The sequence below is a fragment of the Eutrema salsugineum genome, unplaced genomic scaffold, assembly GCF_000478725.1.
Source record: "Eutrema salsugineum unplaced genomic scaffold, Eutsalg1_0 scaffold_9, whole genome shotgun sequence".
NCBI classification, from domain to species: domain Eukaryota; kingdom Viridiplantae; phylum Streptophyta; class Magnoliopsida; order Brassicales; family Brassicaceae; genus Eutrema; species Eutrema salsugineum.
The window spans coordinates 4,210,025-4,237,710 of NW_006256342.1; the positions used below are offsets into that span (position 1 = coordinate 4,210,025).

A 27,686-nucleotide genomic window follows, 5' to 3' on the forward strand; every position below is an offset into this window, starting at 1 on the left:
CCTCCAATACCCACAATACATCCATGCCTTTAGGCTTTTGCAACCAAAGTGGAGTTGCTCTGGGGCCTACTACCTGCTTTTGTTTTATTTAGCCGACCTTGATCCGGTTTACTCTATCCCTCCGGTTCTGTTGAATAATTTCGTTCTTCCGGGTTGAGCGAATTAGCACACAAAGTATACTCAACTCTGCTATTTATTCACAAATCGCAAGGTCAACAAAACTTCATAGGCTTATAATTTGAATTACGGATTATGATGACAAAAACCAACTAACCGTAGTTCATCGATTGAAAATTGTATGTTAACGTTTGAAAAATAGAATTCGAATTTTTTTCCAGTACAGTGTCATGAATGATTGGCCGCTAAATTAACTTTTTCATTTTTTTTTGTGAAATCAATTGTCAACCAATGTACATCAGAAAACGCTGAAGATCTATTGTAGGAGGGCCGTGCCTATGCACACAAAAAATAAACATTCGCATACGAGCCAATTTTTAAAAATTAATTTAAAGGTTCAATTTTCTAGTTAAAATTATCAATTATTATATATTATTAGGAAAATACTTGTTTATATAGTATAAATTAACAACTATATAAAACTTAATCTTAAAATATAATAAAATATTAGAACAACACATAACAACTTAAACAATTAAAAAAAAATTATGTCTTATTTTCCTCTTCTTCATTAAAGATTTCTACAACTCACTTCTTCTTCTTACTTATTACATACAACAACCACATAATTAATTGGTATCTGTTAATAGTTAAATATTTTTTTTCAATATTTTTTTCATCTAATATTAGATTTAGGAACTTTATTAATCACTGGAATGTATATATAGAGTACATAGGGAATCTAGGTTAAGTACAATGCCCTGATGGGCCTAATGGGCCGGTATAAGAGTCCATATATGATATGTGTTATAACACTCCCCCTTGGACGAGTGAACCGGGTCAGCTACTCAATGGGGATCTCGATAATGCGCTGGGGAATGTTGCCTCATTAAAACCTTACCAGGAAAAACCCAGTGGGACAAAACCATGGTGAAAGAAAAAGAGTACAACACGCATTACTCCCCCTGATTGTAGCATCACTGCAGATCTCTAAGTCTATACATTCCTATCTGTTTGACGAGCTTCCGGTGTGTTGAAGTAGGCAATGATTTGGTGAAGAGGTCAGCTGAATTCTCACTGGATCGGACCTGCTGAACGCTGAGAGTGCCGCCTTCTGCCAGTCTGAGGTTGAGAAGAACTTCGGTAGAATGTGCTTCGTCCGATCTCCTTTGATATATCCTTCCTTGAGCTGAGCTATGCATGCCGCGTTGTCTTCATACATCACCGTGGGCTGTGTGTCTTCGTCCATACCACAATCTCTGCGGATGTGCTGAGTCATGGAGCGCAGCCAGACGCATTCCCTACTAGCCTCATGAATGGCTAGGATTTCAGCATGGTTTGATGAAGTGGCAGTGAGTGTCTGCTTCATTGATCTCCAAGAGATGACTGTTCCTCCATGCGTAAAAACGTAGCCAGTTTGAGACTTGGCAGTGTGCGGATCTGATAGATATCCTGCATCGGCGAAGCCGACTAACCAATCTTTATTTTGGTTAGTATAGAAGAGTCCTAAGTCTTGAGTACCTCGAAGGTATCTTAGGAGATGTTTTATACCGTTCCAGTGCCTCTGAGTTGGAGATGAACTATATCGAGCGAGGAGGTTCACGGCGAAACATATGTCTGGTCTAGTGTGACTAGCCAGGTACATTAACGCTCCTACAGCACTGAGGTATGGCTTTTCAGGACCAATGATTTCTTCATCATCCTTTTTGGGACCAAGAGGGTCATCACTTAAGCTTCTAACTACCATTGGGCTGGTCAATGGGTGAGCTTGGTCCATATTAAATCGCTTGAGTACCTTTTCGATATAAGCCGATTGATGCACAAGGATTCCTCCTTTGATGTACTCAAGTTGTAATCCCAAACAGTACTTTGTTTTGCCTAGGTCTTTCATTTCGAATTCTGCTTTTAAGCAGTCGACTGTTTGGGAGATCTCACCAGATGTTCCGAGGATGTTTAGATCATCCACGTATACTGCTATGATTACAAATCCTTTGTTTGAGTACTTCTTGATGAAGATGCATGGACTGATGGGGTCATTTTTGTAGCCTTCTTTGATGAGGTAATCGCTGAGGCGGTTGTACCACATACGCCCACTTTGTTTCAGTCCATACAAGGATTTGTTCAGCCTGATGCAGTATTGATCTCGAGATGCATTTTTGTCTTTTAGTTCAATGCCATCTGGGAGTCTCATATATATTTCGTTGTCCAGGGGCCCATAGAGATATGCGGTTACAACATCCATTAACCGCAGATCAAGATTTTCTCTTATGGCCAGACTTATGAGGAATCGGAATGTTGTTGCATCCACCACTGGAGAATAAGTCTCCTCATAATCGATTCCGGGTCTCTGTGAGAATCCTTGTGCTACAAGCCGTGCTTTGTATCGAACGACTTCACCGAGTTCGTTCCTTTTGCGCACAAAGACCCATTTGTGGCCCACTGGCTTGATGTGTGATGGGGTCCAGATGATCGGACCGAACACGTTTCTGAGTTTGAGACTCTTTAACTCCACGTTTATGGCTTCTTTCCATTTTAGCCAATCTGTTCGATGTGTACACTGTGTTATTGACGTGGGTTCTAGATCCTCTTGCGTGAGCGCAACATCAAGTGCTACTTTGTATGCAAAGAGTGCATTTAAGTCGACTTCTTTTTGATTCCATTGTATTCCGGACATATTGTAATTGATGGAGATCTCATTGTTATCTTCTGAACCTGGAGATTCGGCGTCCCGAACTTCCATTGAGGGTTCATTAGATTGAGTCTCAGCCGCGGCTATGTCTGATATTGCAGGAATCCCGGTTTCAGTTATTGCACCTTTCTTTGATTTCCGGGGATTCTTATCTTTGGAACCGAGAGGTCTGCCCCGTTTGAGACGTGGTGCAGACTCTGTAGCAACTTGGGTCTGTCCCGTTGGGACAGCTATTCGTACTGGTGCATTACAAGCTGGGATGTACGATTTGGTTACTTTGGTCGGGTCAGCAAAGGAATCTGGCAATTGATTAGCTAGCTTTTGATAATGAATAATCTTTTGGATCTCTGAATCACATTCTAGAGTCCGAGGATCTTGCCAATTTAATGATGTTTGATTCCATGAAAGATCTTTGACCAGCTTGTTTGTCTCACCACCTAAAGAGGGATATACCGATTCATCGAATTGGCAATCCGCATATCTGGCCTTGAAGAGATCTCCAGTGGTTGGCTCGAGATATCTTATGATGGTGGGAGAGTCAAAACCAACATATATTCCCATCCTTCTTTGAGGTCCCATTTTGGTTCGATGTGGTGGAGCAATGGGTACATATACTGAACACCCAAATGTTTTGAGATGGGAGATGTCTGGCTCATGACCCGAGAGTAGTTGGGATGGGGAATATTTGTGTTCACTAGATGGCTGGATGCGTATAAGTTTAGCAGCATGTAATACTGCATGTCCCCATGCTGAGGCCGGGAGCTTTGATCTCATGAGTAATGGTCGGGCTATCCATTGAATGCGTTTAATGAATAATTCAGCCAATCCATTTTGAGTATGGACATGTGCTACAGGATGTTCCACGGTTACCCCCATGGCCATACAGTAGTCATTAAACGCTTGTGAGGTAAATTCACCAGCATTGTCAAGGCGGATAGTCTTTAGTGGGAAGTCAGGGAAATGAGCCCGCAATTTTATGATTTGGGCCAAGAACCTAGCGAAGGCTTGGTTCCGAGAGGATCTTGGGGGTGCGACATTGCTTTGTTGGGTGGTTGAACATCCCACATCTGGTACAAGCAGAGTGATCGGGGTTGGTGTGGCGGGTCGGCTTGGTGATGCCTCGACCACGACCAGGACCATAACTGAGGTTAGGTCGGTTGCCACGACCATGTCCGCGTCCACGTCTTCCATGTCCATGTTCTCGGCCATTACCACGTCCATTACCACGTCCACGGCGGTGATCTGAGGATCTATCGGGTTGAACATGGTAGGACTCTTGACGAGAAGCTGGGACAGGAGCCGATCCCGGGGGCCTCATAGCGCTGTTCCTCATAAGCAGCTGGTTATTCTTCTCAGCGAGGAGAAGACATGACAACAAGTCTTCGTACAATGTGTGTTTCATTGCACGGTATTGTTGTTGGAGCACAACATTCTCTGTGCTGAATGTGGATAATGTTTTCTCGAGGAGATCATTATCTGTCACATCCTCGCCACAGAGTTTCCGGATGGCAACAATACGAAAGAGTTCGTTGTTGTAATCATCTACGGATTTGTAGTCCTGGAACCGAAGGTTCTTCCAGTCGAAATCTGCCTGAGGCAACTGGACCATTTTCTGATGGTCATATCGCTTTTTCAGCGCTTGCCACAATTCAAGTGGATTCTCAAGAGTGATATATTGCTGCTTAAGGCTCGAGGCCAGATGATGGCGTATGTGACATATCGCCTGAGACTGTCCCTTACGGGATGCGGTGTTACCGTCGGTAATACACGCATCGAGTTCTTTCGATGCAAGGAACAAGCGCATGTCTAGGGCCCACTCGAGGTAGTTATCCCCGGAGACGTGAAGGGCCTCGAATTCACATTTCTGAATGTTTGACATCTGAAACATGAGATTGATTTTGTTAGGGATTGTTTTGAGAAAATTTTGAATGCTGATGATGAAACTTTCTATTTTGAGAATATTTCTATTTTAAGAAAGTTTCTAAATTTGGAAAGTTTCTAATTTGGGTAATTTTCTAAATGAGGAAAGTTTCTATGTCGGGAAAATTTCTATATGAGGAAAGTTTTTATATGAGGAAACTTTCTATTAGAGGGAACTTTCTCGGAAATAGTAAATTTTAAAGGGTATGGTTTTAGTTACCCCGAACATGATGTCGGTTTAATAGCTGTGATTTAATCGGTTAAAGCCGAATATAATTTCGGTTAATGAGAACCAGGTTTAGCCGGTTTTAGGCGGTTTAGGAGGAACCCTAGGGGAGCCGAATATGATTAGGGTTTTATCTAGGGTTTTAACGGTTTGGAAAACATATTTTGGATGTGATTTCGAGATCTATAGGATCTGTGGTCGATGGTTTTAATAATTTCACAAGGACATCAAAGAAATCACGTGAAAAGGACTAGGGTTTAAGCATTATGACTTACGATTTTGAAGATTACAAAATCGTGAATCAAGCTTAGGATTTAGGGTTGATTTTCTTAGTTTATTCAATCAAGTGTTTCAAGCAAGAGAATCAACAATCAAAATAAGCTTCAACAAGCTTATTAAACATGAAGAAAATCGAATAGGTTTATGCCATAAACATGGCCAAAAACGGTTGTTAGGTTTTTGTAAATTAGGGTTTTATAAAACGAGTTTAAAACCTTTGAACATGCATAAACTTGTAATTTAAACAATCAATCAACAAGTTATCAATCAATCATCAGAGTATCAAACACTTTCAATCAATTAGAGATCGATAGGGTTTTGAAGTGTTTAAACAACAGGTTCTATGGCTCTCAGTTTTAGAATATACCTTTTCCACCTTTGGATTTCTGACAGGCTAATGAAACTGGGAGCTAATAGACCTCAGTTAGCTGCTACAAATTCCAAGGATTGATCACCAAAACTGGAGAAGCTGCTGGTTGAAGAAGGAAAATCTCGGATCTGGTTTTTTTTTCGGTTGATCGTCGTGTACTGTAAGTGTGCGTGAGGGCGCGTCCGACGTTGGATCGACAAAAGGTTTTCACCAGTAGATTCGTCTCGTCGAGGGCTTCGATTTGATATGTAGATCGTCTTCTGGTTCCTCACGGTTTGGAAGATATGCGTCTTTTAATTTTCGACTTGCTTTTAGGGTTTTGGTGGTGGCCGGATTTATTAGGGTTTTTCGCTCAGAGAGTCTTATCGTGCTGATAACGTGTTGTGAAAACTTAGGAACTTTATTAATCACTGGAATGTATATATAGAGTACATAGGAAATCTAGGTTAAGTACAATGCCCTGATGGGCCTAATGGGCCGGTATAAGAGTCCATATATGATATGTGTTATAACAAATTCGAATTTTTTTCCCGTACAGTGTCATGAATGATTGGCCGCTAAATTAACTTTCTCATTTTTTTTTATGAAACCAATTGTCAGCCAATGTACATCAGAAAACGCTGAAGATCTATTGTATGAGGGCCGTGCCTATGCACACAAAAAATAAACATTCGCATACGAGCCAATTTTTAAAAATTAATTTAAAGGTTCAATTTTCTAGTTAAAATTATCAATTATTATATATTATTAGGAAAATACTTGTTTATATAGTATAAATTAACAACTATATAAAACTTAATCTTAAAATATAATAAAATATTAGAACAACACATAACAACTTAAACAATTAAAAAAAAATTATGTCTTATTTTCCTCTTCTTCATTAAAGATTTCTACAACTCACTTCTTCTTCTTACTTATTACATACAACAACCACATAATTAATTGGTATCTGTTAATAGTTAAATATTTTTTTTCAATATTTTTTTCATCTAATATTAGATTTAGTTTGATTTCTGATTTGTATTAAATCTGAAAAAACTCAAATATTTGGTTAATTTATTAATTTTAAGGAAGTATGATTCAAAAGTTTAAATCAAAATAAGTTTCAAACTATAGATATTTATTGTATTTTGTGAATTTAAAAATAATAATGGTAATTATTTATGTATAAATGGTTTTATATAATTTGGAACGATTATAGTTATTATTTTTTTATATGAATCAGATTGGTTTTCTATGAATTTGTGACGATAGTAGTTAATTAAGACTCTTTTTTAACACTGCTTACGGGTTCTGAAACTCTGAGCACGACTCTACTTGTATCGAGATTATAATCAGTGAGTTTATGTACTATACTAATTAGTGAATAATATTTAGTTTTACAAAAAGCTACTTTAATCTAATGTCGTTTTAAATGACAGAAATTTCTTAATTTTCACATTTTTTTTCAGTGATGAAAATTTCTTGACCCCGGGGATCAGAACCTGTAATATAGTTTATTCTAAATATCATTATTGTCTTTGGTATTTTTGTAGTCGAATTAATAACATTTGGTTAGCTTCGATCATTATATTTATAATTTCTCATTATTTCTTCAATTCCACAGATTTTAGAAAGTAATTTACAACTAGGTGTTTAGCCTGCGACTTGCGCGGACCAAAAAGTTTCATTGAAACCTAAAATAAAATTTTATGTCATAAATCAAAAATAATTAGATCAAGAATTTGATACATACAAAATTAAAATAAAGCTAATCTTTGAAAGTAATCATTGTCTAACATTAAAAACTTTAAAATCAATACTAAGAAATCAATAAACACAAACTAAAATAAGATTAATATGAATTATTCATATTTTTTTCTTTTTATCTTTTAATTTTTTTTTCTCTATCATTTTCTTCTTTCTTTTTTTTTTGTTTTTTTTGTTTTTTCTTCTTTATTTTCTATGTCTTTTTTTACTTTTTATTCTACTGGTTTTTCTTTTTCACGTCTTCTTCTTCTTCTCCACATCTTTTCCTTTTTCCTCTCATACATCTTTTGATTTTCTTCTCTTCCAGATTTTATTCCCTTTCATCTTCATATTCTTCTACTTTCTCCAATTCCTCATCTTTTAAGGTTTTCATCTAATTTTTTTTCTTCCCTATCTTCTTCTTCTTCTACTTTGTCTTCTATTTTATTTTATTTTTCTCCTTCAACAGATTCTTATTCCTCTTCTTCCAATTATTCTTACTCTCTCCAAATTCTTTCATCATATTTTAAAGATCTTTGTCTTATCTGTCTTTTTACTCCTCTCATGGTTTATATTTTTCCCTTTTTTAGTTTTTTCCTTATATTTTTTGAGTTCTTTTTTATCGTTATTTGTTTTCAAATTGCTCTTCTTTATTTTCTTCATCTTTTTTTTTACTTTTTATTCATCTGATTTGTCTTCGTTTTTTTATCATATTTACCTTTTTCTACTTTGTCTTCTTCATCTTCTAGTTTTCTTCCATTTTATTATTATTTTCTTTCACTTCCTCTACTATCTAATGGTTTTCTTTTATGACTTCTTCTTCTGATTATATTTTTTCTTCTCCAATTAGTCATTTAATTTTTTTTGTTCACCGTCTTCGACCTATCCGACTATTTTTTTTATCTTACTTGTTCACTGTATTATTTTTGTTCATATTATCGTTTTTTTCTTATTCTTCTCATTTTTCTTTATTTTTTAGCTTTTCTATTTTTTGTTTTATCCTTCTTATCTTTCATTGTTTTTGACTATTTCTTCTTATGTATTGTATTCATCTTCTTTGACTTCTTGATTTTTTTTTCATTTGGTTTTTTCTGTTGATTTTTTTTTTGTTTTATTTGTCTGCCCCTTCTTCTTTGTTTTATTTTTATTGTCTTTGTATTCTCTAAATTCTTATTATTCAACATCATCTATTATTCTTCTTTTGCTTTTATTAGCCGTGTTTATCTTCTGTTTTTTACTTCTTCTTGGTCATTTTTGTCTTATCCAAACTTTTTTTTCTTTCTAATTTTTGTTTGTCTTTTTCGCATCTTTACATTCTTCTTTTTATTTTCTTTTGGATCGTCGGATTTTCATCTTCTTATACTTTATTTTCTTCATCTACTATTTTTGTTCTTCTTTTTCTTTCAGTTTTCTTCTTCAACTTTGAGTTCTTCATCTCCTTATCATTTTTCTTCTTCACTATTTTGTGTTACCCATCTTGATCTTATTGTTCATGGCCTAAGACTTTTTGTTCATTTTTCCCCATTTTTTTACGTTTTCGTCAACTTTATGTTCTTCTACATGTTTCAATTTATCCTTTTTCTACTTCGTTTTTCCCTTTTTCCTTTTTTTCTGTTTTTTCTCTGCACCCTGCTAGAGTATTTGGCCTCTCTTACATTATTCCAAAAATAAACAGAATTCAGAAAGCCATATTTATAACAAACAAAAAAACAAAAGACTTAAAACCTGTTCATTAGACAATGAAGATGATTTATGATATGTTGACATGGTTTTAATCACGTTAAGTAAGGAAGAATAACTGACAACACAAAACAACAACATATAATCGAAGAACACTACTACTGGTACTGAAAAACGGAAAAAACAAAAGAAAAAATCGAATATTGATTTATTAAAAATTAAAGACGGTAAACAAAACAACGAAAAAGCCGACCAATGTAGAAACCAAACCAAAATTGAGCTTAAGATCCATTTTGAAAAGTAATATATTTATATATAGCTCTCAACTGAAGCTAGGATTTCTCATATCACATGTACATTTTTTTTCCAGATAATCTCGCTCAACAGATAATCCGATTGAAATTATCTTAATATTATCAAAATAACTAAAAGTAGCAGCAAAATTGTTATACAAACTATGAAAATAAAGTAATTAATTAAAGATATTTAAAAATATTTTATTAACGAATAAAGGAGAATTAATTACCTAGATTGAATGAGAGACCTCATAGCAAAAATTTTACTTCGCATATATTATATATGATATGATTTTAATTTTTTTTTGATTAAATTCCAATTTTGAATTTTTCGTTATTTTCTATTTGAAATATTTTTTGATTAAATTTCGATTTTTAATAATTTTTATTAATTTTAAATGTTTTTATTAAATTTTGATTTTCAACATTTTTTTATTAATTTACGATTTTTAATATTTTTATTTAATTTACGATTTTTAATAATTTTTTAATTAATTTACGATTTTTAATAAATTTTTTATTAAATTTAATTTTAAACAATATAAAGAGAGATTAATGGTAATTAGCCATCCTGAGATTGAATGAGAGAGGTTTAACTCAAAATTTTACTTTGCTTATAATATATATGATATATGATATGTTTTTAAATGTTTTTTTTTATTAACTTTCAATTTTTAAAATTTCGTTATTTTGTATTTGAAATATGTTTTGATTAAATTTCGATTTTTAATAATTTTTATTAAATTTAAATGCTTTTTTATTAAATTTCGATTTTTAACAATTTTTTTATTAATTTACGATTTTTAATATTTTTATTTAATTTATGATTTTAAATAATTTTATTAATTAATTTACGATTTTTAATAATTTTTTTATTAAATTTAATTTTTAAAAATATAAGGAGGGTAAATAGTAATTAGCCACCCTGAGATTGAATCAGAGAGTTTTAGCTCAAAATTTTACTTTGTTTATAATATAATATATATATATGATTCCACAGTGTTTAGAGAGGAACTTACACTTCCATTCAATTTTTTTGTTAGGTTTTTTAAACAGATTAATAAAAACTTGCCGATGCGAATATTAAACCCCGGTGGTAAACGCTAACTGATTGCTCCCGGCGTTATATCTTCGAAAAATCCCAATGGGCCATAAAAAGCTAACTAAAACCTTATTCTGCTTAAACCCCAATAAGATCTAGAAAGTTCTGTTAGCATCGAGATCTTCCCCAACCCGAGACTTCCATTTTCTCTACCTCTCTCATTTGCAGAAACGTCGGCTTTAAAAACCTCCGCATCCGTTTCTCCGTCGTCCCGTTACAGCTTTCGGAATTACATAGAATAAGCAAAGACTCGTTGAGAAATGGCGAAGCGGTTGATTCCAACTCTTAACCGTGTTTTGGTTGAGAAGATTCTTGCTCCTTCGAAAACTACCTCCGGCATTCTCCTGCCGGAGAAATCTACACAGGTAACTATCGGCGTCGGGTTTACTCACTCTATGGCTATTTTTTGTACCTTATCCGGTGTTCTAGATCATACGACGAGCTTTGATACATCGGAATTTTATTATGAACGCAGCTGAATTCAGGGAAAGTGATAGCCGTCGGGCCAGGAGCGAGAGGCAGAGATGGGAAGACGATTCCAGTTTCGGTGAAGGAAGGAGATACAGTTCTATTGCCTGAGTTCGGTGGTACTCAAGTGAAGCTCGGAGAGAAAGAGTATGTCTATGATCTGTTTGTTGTTGTGATTCCTCAAGCAGGTTCTCTTTTCTTGACTATGTGTGTGACTTTGTGTCCTTTGATTTTTCTGCAGGTTCCTTTTGTACAGGGACGAAGATATCATGGGCACTCTTCACGATTGATCTTGTTTGAGGAAAGAAAGATTGTGTTTTCAGAACTTTAGCTCTCGATTATTAAAACAATTTCAGTTTTATTGATTACTCTCTTCGTTCTCTTTCTATGCTTAGCTTCTGTAAGATCGTACGTTCCCATTTGTCAACAAAGATCAATACTTTTAATGGAAATCTTATCGGAGTCATATGTGTTTATCTTTATGGTCGTTGAAAAATTCAAGAGAGAAAATAAAGGGACGACGAGAGAGAGAAAAGTACTGGTGTTTATAAGATCACAAACTCACAAGCGACTTGTTTTGGCTCTATACATAATACATGAGATGACAACAATGGTAACTAGTTATGTCGGCTGATTATGAGCTCAGTGAAACCGTGGTTTCTCTGAACCAAGAATATGGCAGAAGTTCCACAAGTACCCAATATATTTGGCACTGTGGAGCTACTGAAGAAGCTTGTTGCAAGTTCCAACGCCAATGGCTGCAGCGAGATGCCAACCGGCGTGAATGAATGGTGTTTCAGGGAATAGATCATCAGCTATGAACAAAGCTCCACCCAACAACGAAGACATCTTGTGTACATTATGAGCCGTTCTCAAATCTGGATCCTTTAAGGCTCTCTTCGCGAATGCTACCTGACTCCAAAAGTTAAAGATTTGAGATAGATTGCATAGGCTGAGACTTGGTTACATCGAGGGTAAAGTTGAGAGATTTCTTAGTATACCTCCATCATTCCAGTGTGAACAGCTGAGACCATGAGAGGCTGGAATGGCAAAGCCAAAGCTGATGCAGCCATCAAAAACTTTGGGTTCTCTTCCCTAAGAGCCCTCGATAGACACTGTAAAATATTACTATTAGTCTTGTAAACTGTAGTATTTATGCATGTTAAATGGGTAAAAAGTTAAAGACTTACTACTGTCGCTGTGGCTATCATTGTGTAATCAGCCCATCTAAGGTACTTCCTCAACTTCCCTCTTGAAGAATGATACAAACTCGATGCAATCCCAACTCCGATTAAGGAATTTGCATACACCTTCATGTTCAGGTTTTTCCTATATAAACGCATATTTCTTCCATATTGGTTATCTTTCCAGGGGGGAATGGTACAACTCTTTATGTGAAATCAGACAAACAAGAAAGGGTGATTACCTTGGTGTCTGCATACCGAGGAAAATAAAAGGGAGCGATGTGATCACATTAGCAGCTGTTTCTACGAGACTCTGATCACCTGTCAATGGTATAAAATATCGAGTGAATATCAAAAGATCGAGCACAACTTCCTGTTCTGCAAAGGGAAATGCGGAAACAAGATGAAAAGATCCAAGTAGTATTGATCAGGATACCGTGTATGCAGCAATGGATAGGTCTTAGGCATGGTGGCCTTTGTTGCCAGACACGTCTGCAGAAAATAAAGAGACGGGCACTGAATCAAACATCTAACCTCAGACATGGTCTCAATATATAGCATTGCCAGAGGAGAAAGCTGAGATATTGGGAAACAAATTAGCCTACCAACAAGACCAATCAACTTACTCAATGAATAGACTCTGTTTTGTTCCTGCATCTGAGGATTCAAAGCCGGAGACTTGGCTGATACGCTCAAAGGCGAAAGGTGAATGAGAAACCACATGAACCCCATGGAGACCCTCAAGGGATTTGCTTGTCTTTGATACGCTTTGAGGGCTCATGGGGATTTTTGTTTTATTATTATTTCAAGACCACCACGCAAAATCTCTGCTAGCCAGCAATTACTTGCTGGTCTAGCCTGGCTTTAGCTACTGTTTATTCAGCTGCTCTGATCACAAGAAGAAGCAATTAGAATACATTTATCGTCAGGGACTTAAAAAAATAAATTGGTCTCCTATCAATGATTAACCAATAATCTGATGAGCTAAGTTTCTCATCTTGAAATTATGTTTTGCCAGAGAGGAATTAGTTATGTCACCTAAAATTAGATTGCTCAACTGTGAACATCCAGAATTTTCTCAGTTTTTTTTTTTGTTCTTTTTCAGTTTCATATCAAATCGTAGGGTTAACACGAGCTAAGAGCCAACAGTTACAAGATTTCATAAATTCTGGGTTTCAATTCATCCAAAACTGATCCCGTGAGCATGCACAGAATCAAATTCGAAACCATCTACGCAATACATTTCCAAATCAACAGGTTTGGAACGGATTAGCAATTTCGGTTACCAGCTCTTAACATAATTGTTCCAGAAGAAACAAGAGACAAAGCAAATTCCATAGAATCAAAGTACAGACAGATTTAGCTCAGCGAAAGGAACCGATGGTACAGGAACATGAGAGATTTGAGCAGAGAACAAACCTTGCGACGTTACGTAGCTACACAGAGAGATCGAGGTCGAACCTTGAAGAGATACAGATAAGAAAAGAAAAAGCTCGAAGGAAATGGAGGGGGTAATAATGGTAGTAGCAGAGAGAAGAGTTGGGAAAAGGGGAAGAAGACGAAAGAGAAAATCAAACAGTCAAGAATCTTCTACCTTTGACTCTAATCTAGAAGGGCATATTCTCTTCCTCTTGCTCCAATTCGTCAATTAGTAACAGTCGGCCGCTTTTCGTACCGGATCCCGGTTTAATCCGCTCTTTTCTTTTCTAAGATACGGGCCGAAAATGGGTCGAGCCCAGTTGCTGCTGCTCTACGGGACTGGCAAATTAGATATTTTGGAAGAAGAAATTTATTATACGAAGATATTTTATATGCTAACTAGGTTCTGACAATACGTAAATAACGTAAATTTATTATACGAAGATATTTTACATGCAAACTACGTATAATCGTTTTAATTTATTACAGCTAAAATTAGAAGATTAATATTTTTTTATAGGATGAAGTAAAACGGATGAAGTAATCATCGTCAAATTTCTGAATATGTATATTAATGCTATCTATGCCTAGAGAAGAAAAGAGCTGGAGAGCGACTGGTGTACCGAAATTAAATAAGAACACACATTCTAATGAAATTAATTAAACTTAGGTATAACAAAATGGCGCGCATTGTTCAAAAAAAAAAAAAATGGCGCATTTATATATGAATATCTTCGACCGATACTTATAGCTAGAGAATCTTTGGGACTGCTAAAAAAAGAGTTGCATCATAATTAAGACCGTTATGTGTCGCGATAATACATTTATGCGAGAGTGTTATAGTCAAAATTTAATGTACATATTTAATCTAGTTTACACTATTCCCAAGGAGTTTCTGACGTTGTTGGGTCTTCGTTAGTTTGACAAAACACACCCGGTCTTAAATAATTGTAAGTTTCCGCCATGTCTTCATCTTTATTATGTCGGCCCTCGACGCTTCTACTCTGAAATCAACTTTATCTTGCCCCTTTCTTGACACAATATTTGAACTGTTCTTTCTCTCTGAATCTAAATCATTTCTGGTAGTATTTATGGAGTTATATATACAACAAGCGGGAGAATTAGCAACTGCGTGCATTTCATGTATATATATATATATATATATAAAATGTCCCTAGTTTAGTTTTAGCAAAGTAGTCTCGGCTCTAGGGTCAAGAGCCTAAAATGTTACAACTCCACTACGCGTAGATTATTTGCAGCGGACTTCCGTAACTTTTTTTAATTCCATGGAGCTGCCTTCTCACTTACGATATTAATCTGTGGTGCTAAAATCTAAAAAACAAAACAAAACAAGATAAGACTACGAATTGAACATTTATTGACGTGATTGCGTAGAAACGGAGAACGGTAAAGAAGAGAGGCAGATGAGAGCAATTAAGAAGATGGACAGTGTCACAGCCCTGGCCTGACCACTTCTCTTCTCCATACGTGTATATATATGCTTTATACAAAAAAATAATATTAACTGGTCATTTATTCCCGTCATTTCCTTCATTTACTAGTTTAAATGAAGAGTCAACTATATCTAGTTAAATAGAAAAAATATATTGATAATATGAGTAGATATTGGTTTTTCTCAAAGAGAAAATATTGGTCTTTCAAAAAAAAAATATTGGTCTTTCTCAACAAAAAAGAAAGAGAAATATTGATGATATCAGTGAAGTCAGAGAACTATTACTTTGATCATTTGTTAACTTTTTTTCCATCCACTTCTCACTGAAGTGGAACATTTTTGGAAGAGGTTTTACTTTTTATGTTTTCTTTTATCAGAAATATGTATTTAATTTAATACTTATAAATATTTTATAAATTGTTCCTTTATTATTATTATTATACATGGTTAAACTTTGGTGGATTCCTTAATAAGGAATGGATAATGATTGAATCCGAAGATATATTGTATATAAAGATTCTCTGTGGCATATTCACTCGAGACCATGTTATCCGTATTTATGTTGTAAGCGGTTGCCATGAATATTTCAAAATCTACTTTTTCATACTCAAAACTATTTTAATTTACAAACTATAATGTTGAATTCTCTAACTAAGTTTGTGACGGACTACCTGTTGTACGCTTTGCAGAGATTTGTCAAATAAATAGTGATGATGAGCAGTTGATTTATCTAATCTCTACTTTTGGTAATAGTAATACTACTTTGAGAGAGAACTATTCATACCAACTCAATTGGTAGGGGTAGGTATAGTTGTGAGCAAAAAAAATAAGTAAAAGAATTTGTGAAAGCAGATGCTGAAGAAGGAAAGTAAATATGATTTCTAGCTTCTTGCCTTCTTCTGCACACGCCTTCTTCAATTTCAAACACTAAGATTAACCATATTACCATACCATCTCATTTCTTGAAACATTACAAACCATACGAGAGGGACAACAAAATTACTTTGTAAAAAGTGAAACACAACATCATATAAAACACTACTATAAAAGCCGTTGCACACTTTAGGCTTTGAATCGATGCAACAATCTGCTGGATACCAAATTTCCCTTTTTCATAGAAACGGTCTGCACCAACAAATTTTTTTTTTTGGGTCACAGCTGACCAAAATTTATAAATGGTGAATAAAAAGCGTTTATGTTCGCAAAACGAAAAAATGTGTCACATATGCTACAATCATTCAAAGCCTAATCAATTCGCAATCAGATCTATAAAGAACAGGGTAATTTATATCCTTGATAACAAAAAAGTAGTAATTATGGCTCCTTTTAACTATGATTGGAAAATGAATTGAAGGCAAATAAGAGGTGTGTAATCATTAAATTCATAACACTAACATTAATATAGTACCATATAATCAAACCAAGTCCTACCCTAACAGCTAAAAATGTTTCTATGCTCCAAGAAATACAAAAACAAAAGGATTCAAACTTACAAAATCTATGAAAAACTCTATTTTACACCAAGGTACCTCTGGATCGCGATCGGCGGTCCGCGTTTGCGACTTGCGTTTTGCTTGTAGTCTTGGTGGGGTGGGTGAAAGGGTAATTGACAATTATAGCAACGCGTCAAAAAGTTAGTTGTGGAGAGGATTGGGACCCGTGTGAACTACTCTCTTGTCCTCTCCATAAATGTTACCATCTCTGCTCAATGGCCCACGAAACGGCGTCGTTGCGTACACCAGAGTCTTCCTCGGCGGCGAGGACGTCGAGAAGAAGTGACGACGAGAATCAACAGAAGCTGAAGAAGAGGATAGGCTTATCTGAAACATGACAAAGAGGAAGAAACACATGGTCATCTTCATGTCCCATCTTCTAGTTTTCCTTCCTTGTCTCTCTCTTCGTACCAACACGTGAGTCATTTCAGATATACCAGAAACAGAGGAACATGACAAGAAATCAACAGAGACAGTGGAAGTCAAAGCTCGAGACTTTTTTTTCAAAAGAAGAGAGAGAGGAGAGAATGTGGAGGAGAAGAAGAAGAAGAAGAAAAAAAAAGGGTTTTTTTGGAATTCAACTTTTTGTCTTGTGGGTAAAAATAAGATTTTTGACTTGTTATAGTTGGTTTATTTCCGTGAAGGGTCTTCGGATCCTTCTAAGATCTGCACTGTTCTTTCCTCTAAAAGGCAAAAGCTTTACAAGAATTCTATTTCTCTCTCTCTCTCACTTTCTTTTGTCTCGGAAGTCGTAAGCAAAGAGAGAGTGTGTGTGTGGTCTGTAAAAGAAAGTACGGCAGGCGGTATTAATAACGGCTGTCACCTCTTTGTGTTTATTCGAGGGAAGAGTCTTCGAAAGCACTCTCCTCTTTTTACTCTTTTACCTCCACTTCTCTTTTCTTTTTCTTGTTCGTATACATTACTAGTAATTTCCTAATAATTGTGATTTTGACGTACTTAATAATTGTAATTAAGGTTTTTCTTGGTAATGGAGATGAGTTGTGTTATTGGAGTTATCATGTAGGCCGAGAACACAGACAGACACCCAAAAAAATAAAAATAAAAAAATTATAAAAAGCAGAAATTTGTTAGAGTAAGTTGTCCCACATCGACAACAACTCTGAAAGAAGAATCTGAGATCTCCTATAAATACTGCTCACTCTTATATATCACGCGTGGGCCTTAACAATCAGCCCAGTCAGAGTCTATCAATTTTTTATCAGATGAGATCCAACAAATTAAATTTTATACGGTTCAACCGGTTATTAGTGGGTTTTATCATTAAGTTGGGCGATTAATCGGTTCAAAATCGGTCTCCGATTTGCTTAACCGATTCGGTCCGAATTGCTGGGTTAGGCGTCTGATTTTTTTTTTTTTCCAGTCACTAATTACTTTATTTTTTCAGCAGTAGTAGTAAACATTGGATTGAAGGTCACTTAACTCAAAAAAAGCCCATGAGCTAGAGTAATGAAATGTTAATTTTGAAACGAGCTTGTCTCTTCAAACCCAGATTTGTCACTATACGAACAAGCTCTTCTTCTTCTTCAAGCTACATCGATCGTCATATTAGTGTCATTCTCTGCGATAAAGTTTCGAGCTTAGAATCTCTGCGTAGACACAACGCTCTTACCATCACAGGAGGAAATTCAGACAATATCTTCGTTGCTTCGAAGCTGATTTCATCTTACGCTTCTTACGGGAAACCCAATTTGTCTTCCACAGTCTTTGATTCGGTTAGTCGAAGAGATGTGTTTCTATGGAATTCGATTATCAAAGCACATTTCTCCAATGGAGATTACCCTCGAGCGTTGGGTTTCTTCTTCTCAATGCTGTTGTCTTGCCAATCGCCTGATCATTTCACTGTTCCGATGGTTGTCTCTGCTTGCGCGGAGCTCTCGTGGCTTGGTGTTGGGAGTTTCGTTCACGGATTAGCTCTGAAACACGGTGGTTTTGATCGAAGCTGTGCAGTGGGAGCCTCCTTTGTTTATTTTTACGCCAAGTGTGGGCGTTTAGAAGATGTGTGTCTTGTGTTCGACGAAATGCCTGAGAGAGATGTGGTTGCTTGGACTGCGATTATATCTGGGCATGTGCAGAACGGAGAGAGCGAAAGAGGTTTGAAGTATCTCTGCAAAATGCACAGTGTTGGTTCTGATGGTGAAAAGCCGAATCCCAGGACATTGGAATGTGGATTCCAAGCTTGTGCAAATTTAGCCTCTTTGAAGGAAGGAAGGTGTCTTCATGGACTTTCCGTCAAAAATGGTTTAGATTCTTCCAACATTGTCAAGTCTTCGATTTTTTCGTTGTATTCAAAATCCGAGAATCCAACAGAGGCTTATCTTTCTTTCCGTGATCTCGGTGATAAAGATATGTTTTCATGGACATCGATTATAGCTTCACTGGCGAGATCAGGGAACATGGAGAAAAGTTTTGATATGTTTTGGGAAATGCAGAGAAAGGGAATACAACCAGATGGGGTTGTCATTAGTTGTTTGAGTAATGAGCTGGGTAAGATGATGCGTGTGGCTGAAGGTAAAGCCTTTCACGGATTTATCATAAGGCATTGTTTCACTTTAGACGGTACAGTTTGCGATTCATTGTTGTCTATGTACTGCAAATTCGAGCTTCTGTCGGTGGCTGAGAAGCTTTTCTGTAGTGGAGAAGGAAATAAAGAAGCTTGGAATACAATGGTTAAAGGTTATGGTAAAATGAAATGCAACGTGAAGTGTATCGAGTTATTTAGAAAGATTCAGAATCTTGGAATCGAAGTTGACTCTGCTAGCTTGGCCTCTGTCATATCTTCATGTTCCCACATAGGAGCGGTGCTATTGGGAAAGTCGTTGCATTGCTACGTTGTCAAAACTAGCTTAGATCTTACCACGTCAGTGGTCAATTCCCTCATTGATTTGTATGGAAAGATGGGAGATTTGACTGTTGCTTGGAGGGTGTTTCGTGAAGGACATAAGAACACTGTCACTTGGAACGCAATGATTGCATCTTATGTTCACTGTGAGCAATTCGACAAAGCCATTGAGCTGTTCGATAAAATGATCTCTGAGAGTTTCAAACCCAGCTCAATTACTTTGGTGACTGTGCTTATGGCTTGTGCCAATACTGGATCTCTGGAGAGAGGGCAAAAGATTCATCAGTACATCACTGAAACAGAGCACAGCATGAATCTTTCTCTTACAACTGCTTTGATTGACATGTACGCGAAATGTGGACGGCTTGAAAAGTCACGAGAACTATTTAACGCTGCAAATCAAAAGGATACAGTTTGTTGGAATGTGATGATCACAGGGTACGGAATGCATGGAAATGTTGAATCGGCCTTGGAACTTTTTCAGCAGATGGAAGAGTCTGGTATCAAACCAACCGGGTCTACATTTCTCGCCCTTCTATCAGCTTGCGCGCACGCTGGTTTAGTTGAACAAGGCAAAAACCTTTTTCTCAAGATGCATCAGTACGACGTGAAACCAAACTTAAAGCATTACTCTTGCCTCGTGGACCTTCTTTCTCGGTCTGGTGATTTGCAGGAAGCTGAAACAACAGTCATGTCAATGCCATTCTCACCAGACGGGGTTATATGGGGAACTTTGTTGAGCTCGTGCCTGACTCATGAGGAGTTTGAGATGGGGATACGAATGGCAGAGCGTGCGGTTGCTAGCGATCCGCAGAACGATGGATACTATATAATGCTTGCGAACATGTATAGTGCTGCGGGTAAGTGGGAACAAGCGGAGAGAGCGCGAGAGATGATGAGAGAAAGCGGAGTGGGGAAGAGAGCTGGACATAGTGTAGTCTAGTGTGAATGCCTCATGACCATTATCTTGTTTATTGGGTGGAGAGATTCTTGAAGAATCGATTCCCCAATGGAGAGTCTTGAATGTGAATGCAACAAAACAACTAATAATATAATCTAGCGTAAATGCTAGGCATGGTACCGTATTCGGATACACCAGATTCTTCATCCAAAAGACTGCACTTATATAAGCAGAGCTACACAGACACCAAAGATCAACAACAGAAAAGCGATGGCTCAGATGGCGAAATCCATGATCGAAGTGGAGATCAATGTGTCAGCTGATAAGATTTTCCAAGCTATTAAGGCTACTTCTCGGAGTGTACCGAAACTATCTCCAGAGAAAATACTTAGCGTGGAGGAGCAATTTGGTGGCGACTGTAAAGGCACCAAGAACTGGACTTTGTCTGTTGGTAATAACAAAACAAAACAGAAAAAGTTATTTTGTCTCCCTCTTATAAGTTACTCTCTGTATCAATTATCTTTAATCTGATTTTATGGATTTTGTTACAGATGGAAAAGTGGAGAAGATGAAGGAGAGAGTTGAGATAGATGAGGAGAACAAATCAATGACTGTGTTTGTGTACGATGGAGATGTAATGGAGAATTACAGTAGCTTCACATGCAACCTTCAGATTATACCGAAGCTCCATGGAAGAAGTGTAGCGAGATGGAGTTGGGAATACGAGAAGCTTCACTCAGATTCTCCAGCTCCGAACAAGTATATGGATTTCGCGGTCTATCTCACTAAAGATATTGAGACTAATCTTCTCAAAAAAACATAAGAGGTCTAATTATATTTGCTTTGTTTATAAGTTATATAACAACGGTTGCTTCTCTTTTTGAGACATGTGTGTAATTTGTATCTATTATGTCCTTGAAATTGTTATGATGGGATTGATATTATCGTTCTTATGATGATTTATACAAACAAAAGCAATAGTACTAAGAAGATGTTTTTGTTAGAAAAATGTGTTTGTTTCTATTTCAGTATTTTTGTTTTGTAGTCTGCCAAGTTTGTTTGTAAATTGCAACAACTTCTGTTTTGCATCTCTGCTTATGATAGCACTTTCGAGTATGTATGAAGATGAAATCCAAAATACCCGATTATATAATTTTTTATTTATAACTAATTAGGATTATCTAAAATTATTCAATAAAATGAATAACTTTTTCTTTGAACACCATGTAAATTATATTGTTAGAATGTACTTAGTGAAGACTGTCGCCTCAATTTTTATTGTGTTTATAATTATAATTTATAATCATGTTATTGCTTCAACTAGTCAAATAGTTAGATGTTTAATCTTCCATAAAAATATTTTAAATAAATGGTAAATCCTAAATCTTTCTGCATTTTCCAAACTACCAGAATCTTATCCCATATACTGCGAGTTAAGAGTATAAAATATAAATCGAGTGATGACTTTTAGGTAATCGAATTATCTTTACTCTATTCAATATTTGACTTACCCGACCTTTATCGTTATTGGTACGTATCGGATTAATAATGATAGATACTCGCAATATCCATACCCGCTTGTTACCTTTTATTATTCATTTTATCCCAAAATTCACTTGTCATGGAGACATGGATTTGGTATTAACTATTAAGGTGATAATCCAAATTCACCCTGAACTTATCTAATTTGATGGCATATTAATCAATATCCGATGGTGACATTGACAATACCAAATACTTTTTCAAATTGTCGTCAAGTCACCTGGTAGATATAATTAAGAAATTTGATGGGTTTTGTTTTTTGTCAATCAAAAGCCAATGTATCACAAACATATATGAAAATCAAATTTGTGCAAAAGTTAAGTCCGTCCCCTGCCATTGAAATTCAAATTTGATTTTCGCAAATCTGAACATATTATTGAAAACATTGAGGTAAAACTAACGGTAACGGTCCGTATAAATTCCTCAACTCACTCGAGTTGGATCCTTTTAGTACACTTACATTGCGGGTCACTTGAAAAATAATAAACAACAAGAACTAAATGAAAAATTTCTTTACAATATTTTATCCCTTTACAAATATATATTAAATAATAATATTGGCCAAAAAAATAATAACAATAAGAGTAATAATAATCAAAATACCTTACACTCCCTCTGTTTATTTTTTTTAAGTATTATACAGTTTTTTTTTGCATTTCTGTACTATTTTTCTTTTCATGTTCGTTCCATTTCACAAGAGACAGCGGCCAGATAATCGATCTTTTTCAACCTGCATTTCATATTCATGCTTATCTGTTATTTAAAATGATGAAATAACGTGTATTCCATTTAAATTTTACAAAGATATTATCTTATAAGGTTGACAAAAAAAGATATGAGCTTTCAGGGATTATCTAGAAATATAAAATACCGAATAATATATGTATTTTCAGAATTTTGTATTCAACAGAGTTAGAAATTTTCAAGAAGCTTATTAAAAAAAAGAAAGACAGCGAAATGAATGCAGTGAATCGTGTGATTTGAAAATATTTATATAAATAAAATATCATTTTTTTAATATGGAAAGTCACATCGAAGGCTTGGATTCCAAGCATCTTCAAACAACTCTTCCAAGCTTCGCATTAAGCAATCTAGAAGGAGCGAACATCAATTAGAAAAAAAAAAAACCGAAACATCAATAGTGTATGTATATACAGTGGCGGAACCAGAACATTTTTCTATTGGGGGTAAAACATATTTAATGGAAACATATATGCTATTTAGTGTGGGGGCAACTAGTATTATTGTTACAAATTTACATTAAATATTTTTTTTATTGGGGGCAACTGCCCCCAACTCATTGTATATACCTCTGCCACTATATATATATATATATAATTAGCTCTGTTTCTTACTTATTCCACACTAATGACACGAGTTACGAACTATATTTTATATAGCCTTAGCGTTTACAATTTTTAAAAATAAAGTATAAAAAAATCCAGGCTTGTCAGTTAGCGCCAGATGGGTACTAAGGTGATCACATAGAAGAAAGAACTAATCAAAATAGTATTAGTAAAATTCCAGTCTATTTCTCACTTCACTCATTCCTCTATTAAAAGGGGCTAAAGGAGCTCAGAAGAGAACACATTCACTCTCAAAAACTCAAAACTTTAAGAGAATTGCAAATTAGCGGAATATTAAAGAATGGCGGAAGAAGCATCTAGTTTGGTCGGGATCCTTGAGACAACCGTGGAACTAAAATCTTCAACGGAGAAGTTCCATGACATGTTTGTCGGGAGACCACACCATGTCCCCAATGCATCTCCATCCTACGTTCAAGGCTGTGAGCTACACGAAGGCGAAATGGGCCAAGTTGGTGCCGTCATCGTATGGAATTACGTTCATGGCAAGTAAACTATATTTTCTCTAGATTCTATAAATGCTAATCGAATCTCTATAAAACTCTACCAACCTTTAAGTAAAAAAACCAATCGGAAACGAGTGAATCCTTATGATCTTTTATACTTTTTTTTTTGGTCTCATCTTATTCAATTCTAACAATTCCAAACCTAGCTATAAATGTGTGTAATGTTACATTTTTTTCAGATGGGGAGGCAAAAGTAATAAAAGTGAGGATTGAAGAAGCGGAGCCGGAGAAAAACCAGGTCACGTACAAGGCGTTAGAGGGTGAACTAATGAAAGAGTACAATAGCTTCGTGATCACGTTTCAGGTGACCCCTAAAGAAGGAGAACCTGGAAGTATTGCACATTGGCACTTTGAGTATGAGAAAATCAGCGAGGAGGTGGCACATCCTGAAACTCTCCTCCAGTTCGCCGTGGAAGTCTCCAAAGAGATCGATGAACATCTCCTGTCCGAAGAATAGAGGAAGACTCCTCATGTATCTATTCTATTCTATATATCCATACATATATTTGTGTGCTTGCCTTTAATTTCATCTTTGAGAGTGCAATAAAATAGACTGCGGAGCGCCTTGTCCGAGTTTGTGAGAAAGATATATTCGTGTCATGAGAGTATATATGTAATACTAATTGTTACGTTGGAAGTTGTTACTTTCAAGAAGCTAAGTGTAGCAGCAGCAGCTATGGGGCTACTCGAATTTTATGTATACAATGTTTGTTAATAATAATATCCTATGTTAACATAGTTTGGATTATGATTAAGCCTTCCCTTTTATTGATATGATCTTCGAAGGGAATGTATGGAATGGAAGGAAAGACAATCACCTCAACCAATAGATTTAAGAGAATTGACTGGGATTTTCTTTCTTGTAATACGTTGAGATTTTGATAAATTTACCGAAAACAAAGATTGATCGTCATACTCTTTTCAAAAACATAATTTCCTTTTTTGGATAATCAGATGGTTATTAAAAGTCAACAACTTAATTAAAATTCTAAACATAACCAAACTATATATAAAAAACCTGACAACTCTAAAAATCTACTCTCTCTGTTCAATGTTGTAGATTAATTGTTGTAAATTTAGTCTCTAGATTTTTGCTGTAGAAAGAAACTTAGCATTCAAACCATCAAAAGTTTGCTGTAGAAAAAATAACATGAACAAATACATAAGAATGCATTTACGGGTTATAGAATATATTAGCAAATTAGTGGATCATAAAGCCTGCTCTTTCCACCATTATTAGATTCGAAGATTTTATAAAATTTAAATTTCATACGAATATAAATCTTGTAGATTGATTGATGAAGTAGAATATTTACACTTTTAAATTATCAATTTGACGTTAGATTTATCTGAAGATATATTATATACTTAACGGAAATTCAATGAAATAGTTTCGTAGCACAAAAAAACGAATATCGACATCAACAAAAAAAAAAAAACGAATATCATATTTTATAAAGTGGATATTCCCAAAAACACCATTAACAAATTCTTATGGCCAGTTTATGCTATAATAATTTCCCTGAGAATCATAACGTTATGAGGCCACAGATTTGTACCGTCACTACTCACTAGGTCTGAATCAACGCCTGCAAAACCTTTGGTTATGGCTTTTTGTAAGTATAGTTAAACTAACTTTTTTTCAGATATTTATTCTTGATTTTAAATTAACGTGTCTTCATTGACAAAGTACTGTGATCTCTTACAGATTATTCTAAAATAATTAACAAAGCTACCTGCTGCCAATAATTAAACTATATCGATCTGTGCAGAGACTTAACAACTGCGAAAACGAAAGTAGCGACGTGTATCGTGTGAATGATGAATATATCACTTTTATAAATAATGCAAATAATTCGGCATGTACTAAAAGGATGGGGTTCACATGGCATACAATAAAATCATTTTTTTGGGTCAACGGAATACAACAAATCTTGAGACGATTTTAATTAATAAACTTTGTTTTCTTCAATAGTTACTCAAATCATTACTCTACAAATAGAGGCTAAGAGCTCACAAGGGAACTCACTTCTCTCTCAAACCCCTATACTTTTATCAAGACATATAGGTAGATCAGAGGTAGAAAGAATGGCTGAGCCGTCTAGTTTGGTTGGGAAGCTTGAGACAGAAGTGGAGATCAAAGCTTCCGCTGGACAGTTTCATCACATGTTCGCCGGGAGACCACACCATGTCTCCAAAGCATCTCCAGGCAACATTCAGGGCTGTGATCTGCATGAAGGTGACTGGGGCAAAGTCGGCTCTATCGTCTACTGGAACTACGTTCATGGTAAGTCAATGTTATACCATTTCTCTTTATTTTCTTGCATGTAATCAGTGCCGTGCTTAGAGTATTAGGGGTCTAAGGCAAATGACAAGAAAAATTTTCCATTTTGCTCTAATTATTTCTAAAAAAATATAAGTTGTAAATCAGATTTAAATATTATTTTATAAGATATTATAAATTATTAATGCTTTTTATTAATTTATAATAAATTTTCAACCACAAAAAATAACACAAAAATATATATTAACCAATATACTAATTTTCTTTTTTTTAGATACCAACCAATATACTAAATAAAAATACAAAAATTAGGGGCCCTAAAACTTACTTAATATTAAGGGGTCTTAAGGGCTCTGCATGTAATCATGGGATTCTAAATTAAACTGAAATTTATTACGTCTAATATTTTATATACAAACCCCCTAAATTCTGTAGTGGCAATAGAATAAGTTCTGTGTAGCGTAAATTGATTTTAGACTCCCACTAAAATACTATCACTTACTTTTTACTTTTAATAATGGAAAGATTCCAAACCCAAAGAACACAATTTTTAGAACAAATTGGCACTATATCCAAAAATGGCTACGGTAGAAACAAAACAGACCGCTGTTATAGACCCTCAAGGTCATGAGTCATGACCGTATAATACCATCATCACCTGAATATATCTACCCCACTATAATAAGCTTTTGAGCTAACACTCAAGTTGGTGTTCAAAAAAATAAAATTGACATTCAAGTTATTCTCAAAGTCAAACCAATTTTCAATGAAAAGTATTAAATAATTGGTGCAGATGGGGAGGCAAAGGTGGCCAAGGAGAGGATCGAGGCGGTGGAGCCGGAGAAGAACCTGATCACGTTCAGGGTTATAGAAGGTGATCTGATGAAAGAGTACAAAAGCTTCTTGCTCACCATTCAGGTGACCCCTAAGCATGGTGGGCCAGGGAGTATTGTGCATTGGCACCTTGAGTACGAGAAGATTAGTGACGAGGTTGCTCATCCCGAGACTCTCCTCCAGTTCTGTGTCGAAGTCTCCAAAGAGATCGACGAACATCTCCTGTCCGAGGAATAGAGGAAAGTACTCCTCGTGTGACTATCTTATCCGTACGTGTATGTGTGATTGAAGCATTTCGATTTCAGTCTTTGAAAGCTCAATAAATAATGAGTGTGCTTGATATATATGAGTGACATATAAAATGGAATTCAGGAAGTGCTATATTGTACATGTATGTATTATGTTTTTTTTATTAAGTGTATTATGTTTGTGTGTCTTAATTATAAATCTATAAAAGCATGTGATATATGTTTGGATCAACAACACTTATCTGTCTCCTTTCGTATTTTTGTATCAACAACATACAATATACATGTTTGATTTTAGGTGGTGACACAATAACAGACACTAAGAAAATTACTATAAAGGTTCAAAAAAAAAAAACAAAAATTACTATATAAACATGTTAAATATCATGCTCTCTGCTTTTATATATTTAAGAGCTCTAGGTTTGTATTATATCGTATGGAGATGCACGGAAGCATTCTACCCAAAAATAATGTGTGATAGAGGACATGCATATAGTAGTCTAGATATAATTTCTGAAGATTATTATTTCATCAACAAAGTAAAAGGGGTTCTATATAAGAAGAAAAAGACTAAAGGCAACAGGTTATGAAAATAATAGTGTTCAGTGATAAATTATGTAACAATTACCTTTCATTTATATATTTGTTATATTAGACAAAGTTGTATGTGCTCATTTGGTGGTTTGTATAATAGTGTCGTATTGTGTCCTTTTTTGTTGA

The 27,686-nt window shown here is 35.4% G+C and overlaps 6 protein-coding genes across 7 annotated transcripts; 4 read left to right on the forward strand and 2 right to left on the reverse strand.

The window, feature by feature from the left end:
• The first annotated feature begins 10,510 nt into the window (after positions 1-10,510).
• LOC18009376 (10 kDa chaperonin, mitochondrial) lies at positions 10,511-11,354 on the forward strand. Its single transcript, XM_006390762.2, has 3 exons — positions 10,511-10,775; positions 10,886-11,025; positions 11,120-11,354. The coding sequence occupies exons 1-3, from the start codon at positions 10,671-10,673 to the stop codon at positions 11,166-11,168; spliced, it is 294 nt and encodes a 97-aa protein (XP_006390824.1). The 5' UTR covers positions 10,511-10,670; the 3' UTR covers positions 11,169-11,354.
• A 47-nt stretch (positions 11,355-11,401) lies between these two features.
• On the reverse strand, positions 11,402-13,681 carry LOC18009198. Of its 2 annotated transcripts, none has more exons than XM_006390763.2 (7): positions 13,482-13,681; positions 12,689-12,945; positions 12,499-12,554; positions 12,305-12,383; positions 12,069-12,207; positions 11,880-11,993; positions 11,402-11,790 (listed from the first exon to the last, which is right to left on the reverse strand). In XM_006390763.2, the coding sequence occupies exons 2-7, from the start codon at positions 12,841-12,843 to the stop codon at positions 11,599-11,601; spliced, it is 735 nt and encodes a 244-aa protein (XP_006390825.1). In that variant the 5' UTR covers positions 12,844-12,945; positions 13,482-13,681; the 3' UTR covers positions 11,402-11,598. The 2 variants fall into 2 exon arrangements, with proteins under 2 accessions (XP_006390825.1, XP_024012125.1); XM_024156357.1 differs by having other exon boundaries at positions 12,689-12,950; positions 13,482-13,667.
• Positions 13,682-15,921: 2,240 nt separating this feature from the next.
• On the reverse strand, positions 15,922-17,373 carry LOC18009201 (CLAVATA3/ESR (CLE)-related protein 17). Its single transcript, XM_006390765.2, has 2 exons — positions 16,464-17,373; positions 15,922-16,059 (listed from the first exon to the last, which is right to left on the reverse strand). Exon 1 carries the CDS (start codon positions 16,851-16,853, stop codon positions 16,569-16,571), a length of 285 nt encoding a protein of 94 aa, XP_006390827.1. The 5' UTR covers positions 16,854-17,373; the 3' UTR covers positions 15,922-16,059; positions 16,464-16,568.
• Positions 17,374-17,733: 360 nt separating this feature from the next.
• LOC18009204 (pentatricopeptide repeat-containing protein At4g39952, mitochondrial) lies at positions 17,734-20,280 on the forward strand. Its single transcript, XM_006390766.2, has one exon. It carries the CDS (start codon positions 17,900-17,902, stop codon positions 20,228-20,230), a length of 2,331 nt encoding a protein of 776 aa, XP_006390828.1. The 5' UTR covers positions 17,734-17,899; the 3' UTR covers positions 20,231-20,280.
• On the forward strand, positions 20,275-21,132 carry LOC18009379 (MLP-like protein 31). The gene is made up of 2 exons (XM_006390767.2): positions 20,275-20,639; positions 20,740-21,132. Exons 1-2 carry the CDS (start codon positions 20,459-20,461, stop codon positions 21,009-21,011), a joined length of 453 nt encoding a protein of 150 aa, XP_006390829.1. The 5' UTR covers positions 20,275-20,458; the 3' UTR covers positions 21,012-21,132.
• Positions 21,133-23,344: 2,212 nt separating this feature from the next.
• LOC18008866 (MLP-like protein 28) lies at positions 23,345-27,201 on the forward strand. The gene is given in 4 exon segments (XM_006390768.2): positions 23,345-23,579; positions 23,780-24,072; positions 25,698-25,887; positions 26,678-27,201. Coding segments are annotated over 4 exon segments (963 nt in total). The 5' UTR covers positions 23,345-23,377; the 3' UTR covers positions 26,956-27,201.
• The last annotated feature ends 485 nt before the right edge of the window (positions 27,202-27,686 follow it).